This window comes from Mauremys mutica, chromosome 7, assembly GCF_020497125.1.
Source record: "Mauremys mutica isolate MM-2020 ecotype Southern chromosome 7, ASM2049712v1, whole genome shotgun sequence".
Lineage (NCBI taxonomy): Eukaryota > Metazoa > Chordata > Testudines > Geoemydidae > Mauremys > Mauremys mutica.
Window position 1 is genome coordinate 26029925 of NC_059078.1, and position 20916 is coordinate 26050840.

General features: G+C 42.4%; 1 protein-coding gene across 8 annotated transcripts in view; it reads left to right on the plus strand.

Annotated features, from left to right (window-relative positions):
• Positions 1-20916, plus strand: part of ERC2 (ELKS/RAB6-interacting/CAST family member 2) — an 829394-nt gene that overhangs the window by 592164 nt on the left and 216314 nt on the right. For 6 of the 8 annotated variants that reach the window (XM_045024524.1, XM_045024526.1, XM_045024525.1 and 3 more), the window contains 2 exons: positions 10354-10501; positions 11675-11794. In XM_045024524.1, the coding sequence (XP_044880459.1) occupies positions 10354-10501; positions 11675-11794 (268 nt within the window). The remainder of the gene's footprint in view (positions 1-10353; positions 10502-11674; positions 11795-20916) is intronic. The other 2 variants (XM_045024528.1, XM_045024529.1) reach the window with 1 other exon arrangement.

The window sequence follows — 20916 nt, forward strand, 5'->3', positions numbered from 1 at the left end:
TTTAATTTCTAGTACGGTACATCTCTGACTTGGGAGATTTATATATGGAGCTTCCCATCTTTTTAGGTCACTGAATCAAATTTAGTCCATGTTGTTAATGAGGAAGTCATTACCGTCTAATGGCTGTTTTGATAGTGAATATGAAATAAATTGCAGCTTAATTCCTTGTTTCATGGCTTTAAAATCCCACAGCTACAGTGACAGTAGTTACCATCCTTATTGACACTTTTTCGCAGAGAGGCCAGGTTTAATAGGCTGAACTGCCCTCTCAGTCTCAGAGTTCCCTTCAGAGGAGATTTCAGCTCTTTGGCAAGGTAGTGTGGTGAATTTTTCACAGCTGCTGTCGGAGCTTCACATGTTCTATGAAACAACAGAGAACTTTAGGCTCCAAGGCTGTCCATCTGGCCTCTCCCATGAACACTCAGTTCACTTCACTTAAAATAAATTAGTAAAACAGCCAATATCCTATTTTTTAAAGATGTTTCTTCCTGGAATTTAATGGAGTCTGAGTGCAGGGACTGCAGTGGCATTAGGACCGCACAGCATGGGCCACACAAAGATGGGGAAAGTTTCTAGTGTCCCTATATATGCCTGTATAAAGGTCTGTCATAGTCTGGCTCTTGTTTTTTTTTTAACCTCAATGATTGTAGTGATATATGTCACGATAATGCATATTGTTTTGAACTACTGCTTGCTTGTTGATTTAAGTAGTCGAGAGAGTAATCAAATGTTATCTTTGGTAGAATATATAGTCCAATCAGATTAACTAATCTTTGGTTAGCCAAAACTCCTGGTCAAATGCAATTGGATTGTATACCTTGGGATCGTTACTGTGTCACTATTCAAATCATGCATGATCTATGTCTCTTAGTCCCAGTGAAAAGGCATCAGCAGAGTTTATGCTCTTTCAGCCTTTTCAGGTTGGTGACCTCTTATTCAAAGTCAAAAACGTTCACAATTCTCTAATGTTTAATGTAAAAATGTATCAAGGATAACAGTGTTAACTCTATACTTTTTTGTGCATGTTTTGAGAGGTTGACAGAAAATAGTTGACATTGAGAGCAAGGGAAATTGGGGAATCAAGATTTTGGGGTTTTTTAGATTGTAAAAAAATTGTCAATGCCTTGCAACCTCCTTAGATTGCCTTTCATACCCTTGTGTGTGTGGGGGTGGGTGGGCGTAGACAGAACCCACGGGTTATGAATCACTGCTGTAGGTCTGCATGTCTGGGCGTCAACTGAGTAGGAGGCAGGGGCGGCTCTAGCGATTTCGCCGCCCCAAGCACGGCGGCACGCTGCGGGGGGCGCTCTGGCGGTCGCCGGTCCCGCGGCTCCGGTGGACCTCCTGCAGACATGCCTGCGGAGGGTCCGCTGGTCCCGCAGCTCCTGTGGAGCATCCGCAGGCATGCCTGCGGGAGGTCCACCGGAGCTGCCTGCCGCCCTCCCGGCGACAGGCAGAGCGCCCCCCGCGGCATGCCGCCCCAAGCACGCGCTTGGCGCGCTGGGGTCTGGAGCCGGCCCTGGTTGGAGGACCCAGAGTGCAGACTTGGCAATGTTTGTTGGATTGCTCCCTTGATATTCAGAAGATTTTTTCTTTTCTTTTCTTTTCTTTTTTTTTTTTCTTTTCTTTTCCTTTGTGTGTGTGTGTGTGTATATCCATTTGCTTGTTAAAAGTGGGGATGTATAGTGTTAAAAACCCCTCACACTTCTATGGTCGAAAGTACATAAGGCATTTTTAGCAGGTGAAAAAATAAAGAAAAATATGAGTAAACTGTCAGTTGTCAGTTGTCTGAATGTTACCAAATTTACCAAGACCTGTGACTGCCCTTGCTCCCTATTCAGATTTGGGGCCTCACTGCCAGTTAAATTCTGGAGGAAATATAAAGATTCACTACAGCAGCTTATTTGGTTTCCTTAGCAGTTGACAAAAAAATTATCCCTTGATGTTGACCTAACATTTTCATTCTCCACATGATTCTTTGAGAGAGTCCTCTTCTTTTACAGCTGGGTAAACTCTGCATTACACTTAGTAAAATATGACAATGCAGCAACTGAAAATGTGAAACCCACCGGCTGGCAAATATTTAAAGTGAAGCCTACTAGAGAATATGTAACTGTATCTACATATCTTAACTTCTAATTTAACCAGATTTAAGAACCACTGGGAAATCTGAGATATTACCACCTAGTCCATAGTGAGCCTGAGTTTGTTAGGTTTCTATTCTGACCATTCTGTCAACTTCGTCAATTGTACATCCCAACAGTGATTATATATTGTGCTTCCTATTAGAAGTTCTAGGTATGGGAACTCAATTATTAGTAGATTTGTAATTCTAACATGGAACCATTTGAACTAAATATGTGATTGCAGAATTCATCTTTCGGCATCAAGCCGAAATGATAAATTATTTCTTTTTTGTTTTAGTACAATTCAGTTTATACCTTGATCTTCATCTGATGTATCTACTGTAATAGCAACAAATAATAAAACAATAGGGTTTGAGCCCATTAGCATTAATGTAGTAAACAATGCAAATTTTTATTCTAGATATCCTGAAAGCAAGGCTAATACAGCAAAGCTGTCTTAAAGGACTGTTCAAGATACTGACAAAAATTGGTTGCTCAATGGAAGCTAACAAAAAAACCTGACCATTTCAGAAATATTCTTTTAGTTAACATAAACCATTGGACATTATGGAAACGTATGACCAATTTTTGTTTGTAATTTTAGTTCTTCTTTGAGTGATTGCTCATATCAATTCCAGTTAGGTATGTGCGCATGCCGCGTGCACGGCTGTCAGAAAGTTTTCCCTAGCAGCTACCCGTCGGGCTGGCTGTGGAGTCCCCTGGATTGGCACCGGTATGGCGCTCTATATATGACCCTGCTGGCCCGACCCCCCTTCAGTTCCTTCTTACCGTCAGTGACGGTTGTTGGAACAGTGGTCTCTTGCTTGCAAGTGCGCCACTAATCCCTTGCTCTTCTGCTTATCTTTCTATATAGTTACCCATTGTTAGTTAATTGTTCTCCTCTAGTTGTTAATTGTAGTCTTTAGTGGTTGGGTTTTTTTCCCCTTCAACAAGTGCCCCACGGGGCTTGGGGCATGCCATCCCAGGGCTTCAAACCCTGTAGCTTCTGCACCAAGCCTATGCCCACGGGCGACCCCCACGACTCCTATCTCCGGTGTCTGGGAGAAGCCCATCAAGCAGATAAGTGCAAGATCTGCAAAGCCTTCAAGCCTCACACTAGAAAGGAGAGGGACATTCGTTTAAAACAACTCCTCGTGGAGTCTGCCCTCTGTCTGCAGCAAGACCCAGCCCTGAGCTCCTCGGTGCGGAGCGCTCCTCTGATGGTGCCATCCGCGGCACTGAAAAAAGACTCGGTATGCCCTCCCAGGGGTCGGCAGTCTACCGGGGCTCAGAAGCATTCCTCTCAGCACTGCTCCCATTCACCAGCTGCCCATAAGAAGCAGGCCAAGGACAAGCCTCCACAACAGCCTGATTCAGAAACCACAGCCTCAGCAGGGCATGCTGCAGAGCATGGGCCTACGGCCGACAGACTCTCCGGTCAGGCTCAACCTCCACGTCTTTCCAGGAAGCCCCACGCTCCTGGACTCCCTGCGGCTGAAGGTGGAGGAAGTCACGCTACCCTGCACATTGGACACTTTTGAGGCCACTAGGGGGCTTATCGAAATGACAGCGCCCAAGTCTCCAGTCTAGAGGCCTCCACTACCTCGAGACATGACACCTTTAAGAGGTAAACTGGCTGTGTTCGGGCCATCTGCCCCCCGACCAGGATCTCCACGTCGCTCGGAGTCTCGACACCACTCTGAGTCCCAGTGCCGCTCTGAGTCCCGGCACCATACATATGCCCCGCACCGGTCTGACTCACAGCACCGGTATGACTCGCAGCACTGGTCTCGCAGCCCCAACCCTCTGAGCCGTTCCCACTCAAGGTGGTCGTCAGCTGATAGGTCATGGTCCCGCTCGAGGTCCAGATCCCAATCTGTGACCTAATGGCATTGCTCGCATCTACCTTGGACTGCACTTCCCAGTCGTTGCTCAACCGACCAGCACTGCTCTATGCAGCGATACTGCACCACATCATGGCACCACACCTCATCTCGGCACCGCTCCCCAGGACGGCACCGGTCCTGTTCATGGCACCATTCCAGATCTTGTTCTGGACAACAGCCCCTGTTTTTGCAAGGGCCTCGATTGCGGTACCGTTCTACATCATGGCACCACTCTCCACCAAGGCGGACCCCCACCTCGCAGCACCAGTGGACCTCCCGGCACCGCTCCGCACCTCACCACCGTTCCCCATAGCAATACCGCTGGTCACCATCCTGCCCTCATTATTCCCCACGGCACTCATCCCGTCCATTTGAGAAGGAGGAGGCCTCTGTGGAGAAGTCCCACACTGCCCCCCCTTGGCTTTCCCACTCGAGGTCAGCCTCTTCAGGTCAGGCAGAGCATCAGGGGCATTGGAAGTGCCCAGATCCAGGCTGGGAAGTCTTAGACAGGACGTTTCAGTGCCCCACTGGCAACCTCACTGGCAATTCTGGGCCCTGTGGGTGTACCATCAGGCCCAAGGTGCCTCCCCCACCATCCCGTTTAGGGTCTCGCCTCCCTGAGGCAACCATCAGCTGCCTGCCCCAGGATCCGTCACAAAACTCGGATCCAACCCCACTCCCATTAGAAGCTACACCCGGCGCTCAGGAGGAACTCATCCCAGAGGATCTGGAGGCCGCCACGGAACCAGTCCTGCCAGTGGCGTCTTCCTCGTCCCCTCCTGACGAGGCAGTGGTGGGTACCTCCACATCCGGTCCACCACCCATGGACTACAGGGCCTTGCAGGAACTCCTTCGAAGGGTGGCCCTAAATATGAAACTCCAGGTGGAGGAGGTGGCAGAGGGCGAGGACCATGTGGTGGACATCCTGGCACCAGAAGGTCTGTCTAGGGTGGCCTTACCCATGCTAAAGACTATCCAGTCTAATGCTAAAACTATTTGGCAAATGCCTTCCTCAATTCTCCCTACAGCCAAAGGAGCCGAACGGAAGTACTTTGTCCCTACTAAAGGGTATGAATATCTTTTCACTCACTCGCCTCCATGTTCCTTTGTTGTGGAGGGAGTAACAAAAAAGAGGCAGAGTCAGCTGGAGCCCGTGCCCAAATGAAGAGATGCTAAACACCTTGATTTGTTTGGGAGAATCGACAGGGGACCTTTCTCTCCGGATCGCTAACCAGCTTGAGATCCTGAGCCGGTACAGTTATAACTCGTGGTCTGCAGTTCAAAAGTTCAAAGAGCTTCTCCCGTCTGAGTCAAGGGCTGAACTGGGGGCCATCGCTGAGGAGGGAAGAATCGTAGCCCAGACTTCCCTCCAGGGTTCTTTGGATGCTGCGAACTCTGCAGTGCATAACCTGGCATCGGGTATTGCGATGAGACGCAATGCCTGGCTCCAGTCCTCAGGTCTCCCCCTGGAAGTTCAGCAAACAATTCAGGACCTCCCGTTCTACGGACGGAGCCTGTTTTCTGAGCAGACAAACTCTAGACTTCATAGCCTGAAGGACTCCCGTAACACCATTAAGTCCCTCGGCATACATATCCCAGTGACCCAAAGGAAGTCTTTCAAACCATAGGCCATCCGGCAGCGGTCTTTCCCCGCTAGGCTCAGACAGGACTTCTCCAGCAGGAGGAGTGGTTATAGTCGGCATAGGCCATCGCGCCGCCTCCTGGGCAGGGCCAGGGTCAGTCCAAGCCAGCCTCCGGGCCCTAAGCGCCACTTTTGAAGGTGCACACAAGGACGGATTACCAGTCCACAACCTGGACAGTTATCCTCCCTTCCTGAACCGTCTATCCTGCTTCTACTGTGCATGGTCCCTTATTACATCGGACCGGTGGGTGCTCCGCACAGTAGAGGCAGAATATTTTATCCACTTCTGCTCCTTCCCACCCTCGCATCCCCCTTGCCCGTCCCTCTTCAGGGACCCCTCTCTCAAGCAATTTCTCATCTAGGAGGTTCAAACCCTCCTCGCTCTAGGAGCAGTGGAAGAGGTGCCCCAGGAGCTCAAAGGCAAGGGTTTCTACTCCCGTTACTTCCTCATCCCCAAAGCAAAGGGAGGCCTAAGGCCAATTCTGGACCTGAGGGAACTCAACAAGTTCATTGTCAGCCTGAAGTTCCGCATAGTCTCTTTGAGCACAGTCATCCCTTCTCTGGATCCGGGAGTCTGGTACGCCACCCTCGATATGAAGGATTCCTATTTTCACATATCTATCACCCCATCTCACAGACAGTTCCTCTGCTTTGTGGTAAGGTACATTATCAATTCACAGCTCTCCCATTCGGTCTATACACGGCTCCCTGTGTCTTCACCAAAAGCACGGCAGTCGTGGCAGTCTTCCTTCACGGCCAACATGTGCATGTCTACCCTTACCTGGATGACTGTACCTCTAAGGTACTCTCGTTAGCAGGTAGAATCGCAGGTGCAAATGGTCAAAGACACGTTCGAACACTTAGGCATCATTCTCAACATCAGCAAATCCATCCTCGCTCCGACTCCAAGAATAGAGTTCTTCGGGGCAGTTCTCAATGCCAATCAAGCGAGAGCATTCCTCCCAGAGGCGTGGCATCTTGCCCTCTCACAGATAATCAGCAGCCTTTGCAGGTTTCCTATCACCATGGTGAGGCAGTGCCTCAGGCTGCTGGGCCACATTGCATCCTGCACCTATGTGGTGCAGCATGCCAGATTGCAACTCAGGCCTCTGCAAGCATGGCTCGCGTCCGTGTATCACCCGGACCATGACAGTCTGGACATGGTGCTGACCGTTCCAAGGCCTACCCTCAATTTCCTATGATGGTGGTTCGACCCCTGCATGGTGAGCACCAGGGTCCCTTTCCACCTTCCCCAGCCCACCTTGACTCTGGTAATAGACGCATCTGCACTGGGTTGGGGAGTGCATCTTGCAAGCCTGACAACTCAGAGCTTATGACAAGTAGAGGAATTGACTCTTCATATCAACATCAAAGAGCTCATGGCAGTCCACCTTGCGTGCCAAGTGTTTCTGCCCCGCTTTCAGGGTCACTGTGTAGCGGTGCTCATGGACAATACCCCGGCTATGTTTTGTATAAACAGGCAAGCCAGAGCCTGATGGTCTCCTCTCTGTCAGGAAGCCCTCCTACTGTGGGAATTTTGTCTAGCCCACTCCATCCTTCTCCAAGCTTCATACTTGCCGAGCATTCAGAACGTGCTGATGGACAGCCTGAGCAGACAGTTCCTTATGCACGAGTGGTCGATTCATCTGGACATCATCCACTCAATCTTCCACAGTTGGGGATTTCCCTGAATCGACCTGTTCGCCACACAGGCCAACAGGAAGTGTTCGACCTTCTGCTGATCTCATCCTGGATCACAGCATGTATTCACGCTTGTTATGACTTGGCAAAGGTTCCTCCACATGCCATTACGTCTCACTCCACGAGGGTGCAAACCTTGTTGACAGCCTTCTTGGCCCACGTACCTCTTCAGGAGATCTGCAGGACTGCCTCGTGGTCTTCAGTGTACACCTTTATGGTGCACTACGCCATCGTCCACCAATCTCAGAACGATGCGGCCTTTGGCAGAGTGGTTCTTCAATCTGCAATACCTTGACTCTGACCCCACCTCCAAGGTACGGCTTGGAAGTCACCTAACTGGAATTGATATGAGCAAGCACTCGAAGAAGAAAAAGCAGTTATACACCCTTTTTGTAACTGTTGTTCTTCGAGATGTGTTGCTCATAACTATTCCATTCCCCCCTACCACCTTCCCCTCTGTCAGAGTAGCCAGCAAGAAGGAACTGAAGAGGGTCAGGCCAGCAGGATCATATATAGAGTGCCATACCAGTGCCAAACCAGGGGGCTCCACAGCCGGCCTGATGAGTAGCTGCTAGGGAAAAGTTCCAACAGCCATGCACATGGCGTGCGCACAGACCTAACTGGAATAGATATGAGCAACACATCTCAAAGAACAACAGTTACAAAAAGGGTGAGTAACCGTTTTTTATATATGGTAATAAAAATGTCTGTTATCAACTGAACAATCAAATCATTAAGCTTAGCTGATTTCATATAATCACATATTTTGTCCAATTTAACTTTAGAAGGGGAATATATTCTACAATAATAGAAGCAGGACAAGGTGCCACAGGACTCTTCGCTGCTTTTACAGATCCAGACTAACACGGCTACCCCTCTGATACAATAATAGAATATATTTTTCTGTGCCTTTAAAGATGCAGAATACTTATTGCTGGCTCTTGCTGTTGGATGGCTCTTGTTATCTCCAGCAAAGTTACTTGAGGGAGTCCTGCTGTCATTCTGAGGAAAGTAGGAGCTGAAATAAGAAAGTCTTACAGGGAGAAACCTGAGGCTGAAGAGTGGGGTTTTTTTTTCATGTTGTTTGAGTTACCAATAAAACCAACCACCAAGAAGAAGGAAAATTTGGACTTTTTGTGTATATTCTCTATTTAGGACAGGATGGGAAGATGAGCTACTGCAAATCAGTTTTTTTCTATTCCAATGCACTTAAAGTCTGGGATCATCTAAGGGAACTAAGCATATTAAAATAATTACATTATTTAAGTACAAATAGCACATTAAAATAATTATTATTATTATAAGTCCATTAAAAACTTATTGAAAAATCTGGATACACAATGCTTTTGCATAACATCTTTGTGATAAAAAAATAGTAATTTTAAAACTAGCTTTTCTAATGTCACTTTGTACTTAAACAAAGACTGTTGGAGAATATGGCATCCTTCTATGCACCATTTATAAAAAAATAGAATTAAAAACAAAGAAACTTTGGTTATAATGAACAGGCAGAATAATAAATGAGAATTTTAAGTCTATGTATAAAATGAAATTGTTTATCTAAAATTAATCCATATCTCATAACTTTGAGAGCAGAATATATGGGTTGTTTTTCTTTGGCTCCATCAGAAATATTGTCCTCTAAATATTTACATTAATACATTAGAAACTTTGAAATAAAAGTGATATAGCTTCCTTGACATTTTTGCTGGTAAGCTTGGAGGCTATAAAATTTCCAGCCTCTTACCTTACCTTGTATGAAGTTCATGAGCCATATTCTTACAGCTATTAACAGGTGGAGCTTAGGGTTAATTTATGACTCATTTATCCATGTTTATTTTTTCTCATGAGCTTACGTATTTCTGGAGGAAGGCATAGGCCATAACATTCTATTCTAAAAGCTTTTATGTAGTATGTGTTTTTTCTGAACTGGAATATTTTGTTTCTCTCATTGCACAAATCTAATACATTCTTCTTATTATTTAAGAAACTAAGGGAAAGATTGCGGTCTTTACTTCAAGGATGCTTAGGAATGTAAGGGGGAGTAAGACCCTTCCACATCCCTTCATGACTCCCTGCATCTCCACTGCAGGATTATTTTAATTAATGCCATGGTTGGCACATGCAAATGGCTCCCAAGCATGAATTAAGAGGAAAGAGGAGAGAGAGAGAGAGAAAGAGAGGGAGTAACCGTGAAGTCCATGTTTCATCATTTTCACCTTTTGCCAGAAAATTACTCTTGTATTATGGTACTCACTGATAATTTAAAAACAGATCCTGTGTGGTGCTTATAAATAATAGGAAAATGTTGAGTAAATGAGAGGAAGTTCCAGAGACCTGTCATTTGTATGGTTAAATCTCCAGGAGGCAGAGATAAAGAACTGATTGAAAAATATATTTAATTTGTAGCATTTAAGTCTTTCTTGTTAGGTATTTCTAATATGAATTTTTTAGTGACAAGCTTACTTGGATTAAGCAAAGTCTGTTTTAAAACGATAGCTCATCTCAATTGATTAGACTCTGCCTGTTGGTATGCATACTTCCACCTTTTCATGTTCTCTGTATGTATAAATATCTCCTGTCTGTGTGTTCCATTCTATGCATCCGAAGAAGTGAGCTTTAGCTCACGAAAGCTCATGCTAAAATAAATTTGTTAGTTTTTTTTTTGCGGATACAGACTAACACGGCTGCTACTCTGAAACATGTCCAAGACTGTTTCTAACATGACAGAATTCAAAGAAACATTGCTAAAAATTGCATTATATAATGTAATACGTGTATTCAGCTAAATGTCGTGAAATATTTGGATCAAGTGAGAGGCCGTTCTATTAATTTGTTGGCACGTAGTCTTTTCATGATTTTATGACACCTGCCACAATTTGCAACTGGATGACTATTCAAAGTGTAAATGATTTTTCAAATATTACTTACAAGAAATATTCCTAAGTGTTTTCTGATTTATTTGAAACAATAGTATTTTTGTATTTTATTTTATCAGGCAGGAAGCACTGCTTGCTGCAATCAGTGAAAAAGATGCAAACATTGCCTTGCTTGAACTGTCTGCTTCAAAGAAGAAGAAGACTCAAGAGGAAGTAATGGCTCTTAAACGAGAGAAAGACAGATTAGTGCATCAGTTAAAACAGCAGGTGGGAGAACATTCATTTTACTCTTCTATTGGGGGCTGCGGCTTGGTGGTATTTTCATTTTCACTGTTTTATTCTAACCTCATATTGAAAGTCTTCAAGCCAAGCCTACCTTGTACCAGCAGCTATGCAAGGTAGGGTAAGAACAGTGTAAATGTTGCTGTACTATTACTTAATTGATGGCTGTCTAGTATTTAGATGCATGTTTGCTTGGCTCATGTTATATGCAGCCAACACACTTTCCGTTTTCCCTCTTCCATAAAAGCTGCCACTTTCGTCATCACAAAAGACATCAAAGAGCAGATGCACCGCTTCGAACCTGTTTAGATATGTGTACATTTGTAGTAAGTAGTTATTTGTTCAGAAGGTTCCATGTTTTCTGAGAGGTTATCTGGAAATCATAATTGTGATTAAAACAAACCCCCAAATTAATAAAAATACTTTTATCTTTGTTATTATAAATACACTGTAGCAGATGAGTGCTTAGTTACAGGCTCTAGAAATAAATTTTGCTACATGAAAAACTCTGTAAATGTCATTTTATTTTCTACCTTACAAATGAGGAAAATTACCATAGTAAGCAGCGTACAGTATCTATGGACATCTCCACTGGTTAATTTCAATAATGTGAACACACATTGTACACTGACTACTCTCTGATTTCGTCATAGCACTTGTAGGTACCGTAGGCTCAATAGCAAGCAAGCGAGGGAAGGATGTTCAGATAACCTAAATAGTAACTATCTATGTCGTGTGTCATATGAGCATGTTGTCAAACACCTTCTCTCCTTTAGTAATGCTGAGCAAAGAGATGAGAAGGCTGTTTTCAGACCGTGACTGGTAGATAGTGTTGTATTTGGTGTTTTCCTTTGTTTGGTAGTGTCATCATTGAGTTTTGTGATTGTTACCTGAGAAGCAGGAAAATATCACAAGGCAAAGTCATGCTAGTCCCTTCAGCCTCTCAAAGTAATCACTCAGTGGGTCATTTCACAGGTGAGCATGCCATGTTAATACTGTAGTTAGACAATGTTATGATTCTTTATTCTGAACCATACATTGCATACTATAGGTTTTCATTCACTCAGCAACAGAAAATTAAGGAAAACCCTTGCTTCTTAGCTAAGTTCCCTATAGCTCTGACCTCATGCACCTAATCATTATAGCTTTTTCCCACAGGTCTATAGAAATAGGAAACAGCCCCTGAGCATGAACATATCATCCATTTGTGATGCTGACTTCATCACAGACATTGCTGCCAAGTACCTGGGTTCCAGCCATGATGCACATATGTCTCAGGTCAGTCAGCTATTTAGGAGACATTTCAGCCAATACTATATACCCAGTAGATACATCAACATTTGTACTTTTTCATTCTTTTTACTTATTGATCCCAGGATTTTCCATGCTGCAGCCAAGCAGCATGGATTCAAACAATGATAGGTTATTTTTATTTTCTTTCTTTTCTCTTTCTTTTTGTTAGATGATAGCAGATATTTCTTGTGACCACTTCAGATAAGTCCCTTCTTTCCTTCTCTTTCATCTTTCCTGACTGAGGAGTGAAAGAATAGAGCACCTTACCTTTACAGTGTCCGTCAACGATATTTTTGAAATACACTCTAGATACCTATACACATATTGGGGTGTATCTCTTCAACTGATTTCTGTGAAAGTTTGCAAAACACCCATAATTTCCTTCAGCCACAGTGTAGAAACAGATAGAAGCAATAAGAAGGAGAAGAGAGTAGCTAGAGAAGCATTATTTTGGATAAGCAGCAAAGAGTTCTGTGGCACCTTATAAACTAACAAACGTATTGGAGCATGAGCTTTTGTGGGTGAATACCCACTTCTTCGGATGCATTCACCCACAAAAGCTCATGCTCCACTACGTTTGTTAGTCTTTAAGGTGCCACAGAACTCGTTGCCGCATTTACAGATCCAGACTAACACAGCTACCCCTCTGATTATTTTGGATAGTTTAGATTAGAAACCAAATGCTACATGCTACTTCACTATTTATAGCTTTTATACACATTAAATTGATCCCACCCTCGTTTTATTGTCCTGGACATCTCAAGAAGAAAGACAAAACACGGTGAATATGGTTTAACCAGGCTGCAACTTTATTAAGTAAAACATCTGGGAATCCTCTGTGTAGGTCATCCTTCCTTCTGTAATCTGTGCAATCTGGGGGAGGGCTGATATCAGTCCTCATTGCAGGTCACTACTACCCTCTCCTCATGCAAGAGTTAAGGGTATAGGGAGAAGAGATTGTCTCCTTGCTGTATCAGACATTAGAAACCCTGACCCTGTTCCCCACCCTTTTTAGGAGATGCGTAATCTGCTTCCAATTCTGATTTATCAGGGGAACCAGACCCTATTGAACAATTAACTATGATGGGCATCTGCCAAGTTGTGACAACATTAATTTTACAACCCAACCTATCCACCAGGTCCCTGGGTGGCTGAGAGGAGAGAGGATGGCAAAACAAAACAAAACAACCCCCAACCAAACAAAAAATAAAACCAAAACATCCTGCCCAGACCAATCTGGCAGTGAAGGAAATACTCCTTTCCAGTGCAGAAAGGTGACTAGATGATGCCAAATAGCAAGGCTACAAAACCCAATCCTATTCTATTCCCAAGTGAAGGAGATGTTTCCTCCAAGGCACAGGATGGCATCTCAGGCAGGGGGACAGGCCTGTAAGGCCTCCCACTGGGTGCATAGGAGCAAATAGGCTTACGCTATACTCCTCTGTTTAGCCAGTCAGCCTAGGAGCACACCTTCTCAAGCCCACAAGAAGTCTGGGTGCCCATGAGGCGCAGAGAGGAGGTAAATCCTTGAAGTGGCCAACTTTTTTCCCACCATACTGGCTCAGAGAAAGCCTCCTCATGAGTGAGGCTGCAGCGTTAATGAGGGGACAGGTTTGCATGGGAACCCACTATCAATAGACTGAAGAGGTGTAACTGAGAATCTCTTTAGCAGATCACATAGTAGACTTCTTTTGTATCACAAAGAGACATCAGTAGGTGATAGCAAATGAGGTTAGAAATGAATAATTTAAGGGTTCCAGTGCCTAGACTGTCTTTGCTCACAGGGAGTTTTCAGCTTCTGCCTTTTATGATACTGTGTTCATTTCCTGTACAAGAATTCAGCCATAGCTTGGTTAGCAAAGAATATGCATGAAACAGATTTATCTCCACTTGGATTGCTGCATAATCTATAATGTTCTGGTTATATCAGTTCTTTTGCAGGCGATTTCTTCATAACACTCATGCCACACTGGTACTTTCTACTGTGTGCCAGTATAAGTAGTAATGTTTCTTTTTTCCCTTCTTTTTTATACCTTCCAATGGGAACCTTTGTGCTGCTCTTCAGGTTTTGGTCTAATGAACACTAGTTTTTTACTCTTTCTTTTTCTCTCATTTTACCTTCCTGTTAGACATATTTTAATATTACTGCTCCAAAAGAGAAAACAATAGTCATGTAATAAAAGCAGAAGCCCTCATATATCACTTCTAGATACAGACATGTGGTATGAATCAGGTACCGGGGGATAATTACCAATCTCCTGTTTAAAACAGAATAGCTGATTTGTAATGATTCCAAAATGATATTACAGTCGGGTTAGGTTGCGTTAGCACTTCCATTTACATCTCTGTTTTCAAAGATTAGTAACTTTAGCAAGCAAATAATTTGGTGTTTGAAATTAGATATGTTGGTTCTCTGTCAGGAGGTGGTTTATCTTTTAAAACTATAGAAATGTATTTGGCCTTTTTATGGCTGAGTTAAGAAAATACTGTTTGAATCAGCTGTTATTTTGAAAGTATCAAATATAGGCAAATCAGCTCAGCCTAAATAAAAACTGTCCTGAAATTTTATCCAAAGTTCAAGATGCACCATTATATATCAGACCTGTTTCATTAGTTTTTTGCTTTCATTGCCATATTCTAAGGCTGGGGGGGGTCTCTTTCTTTCTGTCTCATAAACATTCCCTGGCCCTGCTGTTGTCTTCTCCGGTGGCATCCCAGAATGCATAACACACCAGAGAAACTCAAGTGTGAAGCCCCAAAGTGAATAACATTGTGCACTGGGAGATGTGAAACCTAGCATGACAGTCTGCTATACTGTCACTGAAGAATGATTGCAGTGTCTCAGAAAGTCCTGATGCTACTGGTAGTGACGGCCACAGTAACGTCTCTCTGGAAACTCCTGTGGCTTTTAATGGAGATGCGAAGTTGAAGTGTCTCGTTTAGGAAATTTCTGATTTTGATGGGTCACAAAGATCCTAAACTTCCACCAAAGAAATCTGCCTTGGGAGAGGGGAAAACCATAGAGGGTGATAGGAAGAAGGACTGTAATTCCCCCTGCCTTTCCAAGGAATCTTAATAATTGGTATGAGGAGCCCTGGAATATCCTCCTGAAATCTCAGGTTTTTGGTGGGGGGACAGGGGACACTCCTGTTAATGGGAATGAGATCCCTAGATTCTCTGATAAGGAGAAAATGCTGAAGCCTCCCTCCTAATACCTCTGCCAGCAGGAGAGAGGGCCAAGGAGTTTCCCCAATATGTTCTGATCTGGGTTAGGCCTGTGGAGGTAAGGTATGAGGGAAGGGTCATAGAACTTTGTTGGGGAGACCTCAAAATGTTTAGGGTCTCCTAACATTTATTTAAAATGTCTAGGTGCTTATCTGGCAGGAACATATAACCATTTGCAAATTCACCTACTGCTGCCGAAAACACTATACAGCAGGATCCGGTGACTCCCAGAGTGTGTATTCATATAGGCATCCAAGATCTGCTTCATATTTAAAGAGATACGGGACTGTATGTAGTAGATTTTTATTATTGTGTTTTAACAGTTCAAGAGGTCAACTCTATTAAACTCAGTGGAGTAACCCAATGTATTGAGCTTTCTCATAGAGTTTTATTGTGATTGGATTAACGCCAAAATACAGATTCTATCACAGTGCTGTAATGCATCACAGATTTACACTGAGATTGAATTGCCTAAATGCAAATGTGTCTGGATTTACCACAGGCTTACCCTGTGATAAACTGCTCTAATTGCTCTGATAGAGTCCTAAAGCATCATGGTGTATTTTGTACTTCAGATGGAAGCAGATTGGCTCTCCACAACACTTCCACAAGATAGTTTCAAAAGAACTTAAGGGTGTACCACAAACTGATGAAAGCACAGAAGTTCCCATGTGATGAAGAAAAGTACCATATGTTTTTCAATAGCTAGGCATAACAGGGCAGCACCTGAACAGCTTTCTTAATCAGCCCCATTGTGCCTACAAGGCCATATGTTATGCTTCCACCTTAACGATGAATTTCCTTCCTTTTGTCAGTCTGTGTCATAACCTTAATGTTATTTAATGGCTTTTATTTTCAATGTGAATTGTGTTATAACAAAGTCAATTTTTAGTAAAAAAAAATTGGAGAAAAACATCTACTTCCCATGTATGACAGGTTAGCCAGCTGCACCCTTTTCTTTTATTGAAGTTTCATCCATACGTTGTCTTCAGTGCAAGTATTTGTCTGTTTGCAATACTTTAGAAAAGTAAATTTCTATATAACTGCTAATTAGGTCCAGTTTTTTTTAAAGACATATAGTTGCACACAAAAAATGCTTTCAAAATTTTACATACTATTTGTGAACATAATTAAAAAACAAAACCAAGAAAAAAACAACAGATAATTGTGCAAGCAGATTGATTATGGTAATTTGCATGTATAACTTCACTATTTGCATGTAGAATCATAGAAGAATCATAGAAGATTAGGGTTAGAAGAGACTCAGAAGGTCATCTAGTCCAACCCTCTTCTCAAAGAAGAACCAACCTCAACTAGATCATCCCAGCCAGGGCTTTGTCAAGCCGGGCCATAAAAACCTCTATGGATAGAGATTCCACCACCTCCCTATGTAACCCATTCCAGTCCTTCACCACCCTCCTGGTGAAATAGTTTTTCCTAATATCCAACCCAGACCTCCCTCGCTGCAACCTGAGACCATTGCTCCTTGTTCTGTCATCTCCCACTACTGAGAACAGCCTAGCTCCATCCTCTTTGGAACCCCCCTTCAGGTAGTTGAAGGCTGCTATCAAATCCCCTCTCATTCTCTTCTGCAGACTAAATAAGCCCAGTTCCTTAGCCTCTCCTCATAAGTCATGTGTCCCAACCTCATAATCATTTTTGTTGCCCTCCGCTGGACTCTCTCCAATTTGTCCATATCCTTTCTGTAGTGAGGGGTCCAAAACTGGACACAGTAGTCCAGATGTGGCCTCACCAGTGCCGAATAGAGGGGAATAATCACTTCCCTCGATCTGCTGGCAATGCTCCTACTAATGCAGCCTTTTTTCTTGGCAAAAAGGGCACAGTGTTAACTCATATCCAGCTTCTCGTCCACTATAATCACCAGGTCCTTTTATGCAGAACTGCTGCTTAGTCAGTCAGTCCCCAGCCTGTATCAGTGCATGGGATTCTTCCATCCTAAGTGCAGGACTCTGCACTTGTCCTTGTTGAACCCCATCAGATTTCTTTTGGCCCAATCCTCCAATTTGTCTAGGTCACTCTGGACCCTATCCCTACTCTCCAGCGTATCTACTTTTCCCTCCAGCTTAATGTTATCTGCGAACTTGCTGAGGGTTCAATCCATCCCATCATCCAGATCATTAATGAAGATGTTGAACCGATCCCAGGGGCACTCCGCTTGATACCGGCTGCCAACTAAACATCGAGCCATTGATCAGTACCCGTTGAGCCCGACAATCTAGCCAGCTTTCTATCCACTATAGTCCATTCATCCAGACCATACTTCATTAACTTGCTGGCAAGAATACTAAGGGGGACCATATCAAAAACTTTGCTAACTTCAAGATATTTCACAGCCACCGTTTTCCCCATATCCACAGAGCCAGTTACTCATCCTAGAAGGCAATCAGTTTGGTCAGGCATGACTTTCCCTTGGTAAATCCATGCTGACTGTTCCCCTCCTTCAAGTGCTTCAAAATTGATTCCTTGAAGACCTGCTTTATGATTTTTCCAGGGACTGAGTTGAGGCTGACCGGTCTGTAGTTCCCCAGCTTCTCCTTCCCTTTTTTAAAGATGGGCACTATTTTTGACCATTTCCAATCATCTGGGACCTCCTCCAATTGCCATGAGTTTTCCAAGATAATGGCCAATGGCTCTGCAATCACAAAAGCCAACTCCCTCAGAACCCTCGAATGCAGCGCATCCGGCCCCATGGACATGTGGATGTCCAGCTTTTCTAAATAGTCCTTAACCTGTTCTTTCACTACTGAGGGCTGCTCACCTCCTCCCCATACATGTACTGTCACACTAATTATGTATGTGAAATAGGTGGGCCTTATATGCATAACATCCTCTTTAATGTGTGTTCTAATATTTAATTTTAAAATGTTTTATTTAAGGTTGTGGGATTATTATTATTATTTATTATCATCCTGGCTAGGAGGAAGAGATTAAAACCCATTAAAATTCTAGCACAGTTACATTAAATAAACAAATAAATAAAGCAACCTTGCTAAAATGGATCCCTGTACACTTTCTGAATTATACCTGCTGTCAGAAAGAACTCAGTTTGACTTTCAGATTCCAGTTTTATTTTGCAATTAGAAAAACCTATTATTGTTTGTAAATTGAGTAAATTTGCTTTGGAAACTGTTGAAAGCCAATAGACACTGAACTTGCAAAATCTATTTTTCCACACTCACTTGTTAGGTGATAACCATGCTTTAAAATCAAATGATAAAATAAAGGCTACATTTTAAAAGAAAGATGTATGTTGTCTTTTTAAATATCTCTATCAGTTGAATAATATTTTTTTAATTGACAAATTTACTAATTTGCTATGAAAATGTCTGGCAGTTGACAAATCAAATCATAAGTGCAGGCTAAACTAAAAGTAAATAAAACAAGGTATAGAATATTTATGCTATTTGGGCTAAATTATGGCTCTTAGAGCCATGTAGTGGGCTGTCTCTCTGACTAGTCAAAGTAGTCCAGTGGTAGTGCAGACTTAATGCTTCCAAGCATACTGGCTCAGCAGCAGGAGTTGCTAGACCTGTACAAAAATGTAGCATTTCCTGTGCTAGGCAGTGAATGGAATGGGGGCTGGCCACACCCCCAACCCACATAGGCATATTCCTTCTGAGTGAAGCAATAGCTTGTCATGTCTCCTTCCACTCAAGAAGAACAACCAACACCCTAAATACTTGAAATAAAGTAAGTGTTTGCATAAACAAATGAGAATATTACAACACATTGTAAATCTCTGGACTTACATTAATGGAGACACATATTGGGTATCAAGATATTATTTTATGCCTGAACTTGTCATAAAATGTGTAATACGCACACAGAATCCTGCTGAGATATTCCATTTAAAAGACCAGTGAATGTCTAGGCATCTATAACAGGTCTATAACAGGTCTCTCTGTATTGTGTTCTTTTGATAACTGTAGATAGGTTACTTAACTTCTCTGTGTCACAATTTACCCATCTGCAGAAATAGCGATAATAATGTTCACCCATGTGGTGCACTTTGAGATCTTTGGCTGACAGATGCCACCATTTAAGTGCAAAGAATTATAGATAGTTATTATAGAGCTGAAACCAAATATTTGTTATGTAGGAGTTTAAATCAAAGTGAGGCACAGTGAAACACCAGCAACTGAACAATTAGGAGTGTTCAGATTGTTTTACATGTGTATACTAATGCTGAACGCTTGATAGGCCTCAATGTTTGTGTGAGGTTTAAAAGAGCTTTCAGAAATAACGTATTAACCCACCACTAGGGCTGTGGTTGACTGATAGTATAATATGTTTAATCATCCTAGCAAGGATTCCTTCTGAGTATTCAGAGATAGTTATTGTTAGTGACATTTGTACAATGATGCAATCCTTCGTGAAATAATTAACCTAAAACCCATTATTAAAAAAATCTCAAGGGATTTTTTTTTTAAGAACAGAAGATATTCAATGTTCCTGATTTATCCTGAACTCAGATACTGTGAGTAAATTTCCCAGTTGTCTCTTTACACTTTTGGGATGTTCAGCCAAAAACGTAAGTGGAATTGGCCAAATTGAGAGGTTTTCCAACTCCTTGAGAGCATTTTATTCTTCTTCTCCAAACAAGAAATTAGAAACTTTTCCAACATTTTTGAGACTGCAGGTGTACGGGATATTCTGGCCAGAGGCAAAACTGGTGTTTGGCAGTGTTCTCTAACCTATTAGTTCATTGCTTCATATTTCAGCACATGAACATATTGCTGATGGAACAATGTGAGAACCAATCAAGGAACTTGTAATATCGCAACAACGTTAACAGCTAGCAATGTTTTCTCTTTCAAGCAATCCGTGGAAGTATTTCTTACTATGAGCTAGAGCTGGTATATTTGCAAATAGTGCTTACAGCAACACCAGAGAAAAATGAAAATGAAAGAAATATATTGCATTATACAGCTTAAATACATAAAAAATAGTGTTAATGTGACATTAAGGGGGTGAAATCAAGAGCTCAAGTCAGGAAATTCCATAAATTAGGGGTTTTCTTACAACATTCATTCAGCTATATTGCATACATCCTGTATATTTTATTATATGTATTAGAAATATAAATAGTAATAGTATGTTTATATTTAACAAGGAAAACAGGAATAGAAATTGCTACATATGTGTGATGTGACCAAGTTAGTGTTGCAGCTCAAAACATAATCTTTTGGAATTTCAGACTACTGGGTTCTGCATTTTGCAACTTTGATGGTACATTAATGCTACTTTATTGGATTTAATTTTCCTAATTTTTAGGGAATGAGGGGACAAAATATCTTGTGTTCCTTTCTTACATCCTCTGCAGAGATCACCAGCTGAAATCTTGTCTTTATTACTTTCAAGCAGAATGCACTTTTGTGTACTCACTTTAAAATCTGGCCCTTAATGACTTTTTTGCCTCAGTTTCCTCATCAGTCAAATGGAGACAGCAAGATTTAATTATGTCACAGAGCTGTTGATAAATTAAATTAAATTAATGTGTGTAAAGTTCTTTAAGTTCCTCAGGTGGAAGATGTTTTAGAAATGAAAAGTATTACTACTATTATTATCATCATCCCAGATCTTTATTAGAGGAGGACTTGGCAGACTGCTGGACCCTATTCTCCATCATTTTTCATCAGGGGCTTGTAAGGAAATGCATATATAGGCTATAATCTTTCATTTCTTTTGAAAGTGATGTAATTCTTATTTTAAAGTGGTTGAAATTTTTGTGAACGATGGCCAACTTTTCCTCGCCTCAACTAAACATATTTCCTGAAAGAAACTGACTCTTTTCAGTATTTTTCTCACAAAAAAGTTTAAATAACATTAGTTATGACACAAGCTAACAAAATCAAAGACAT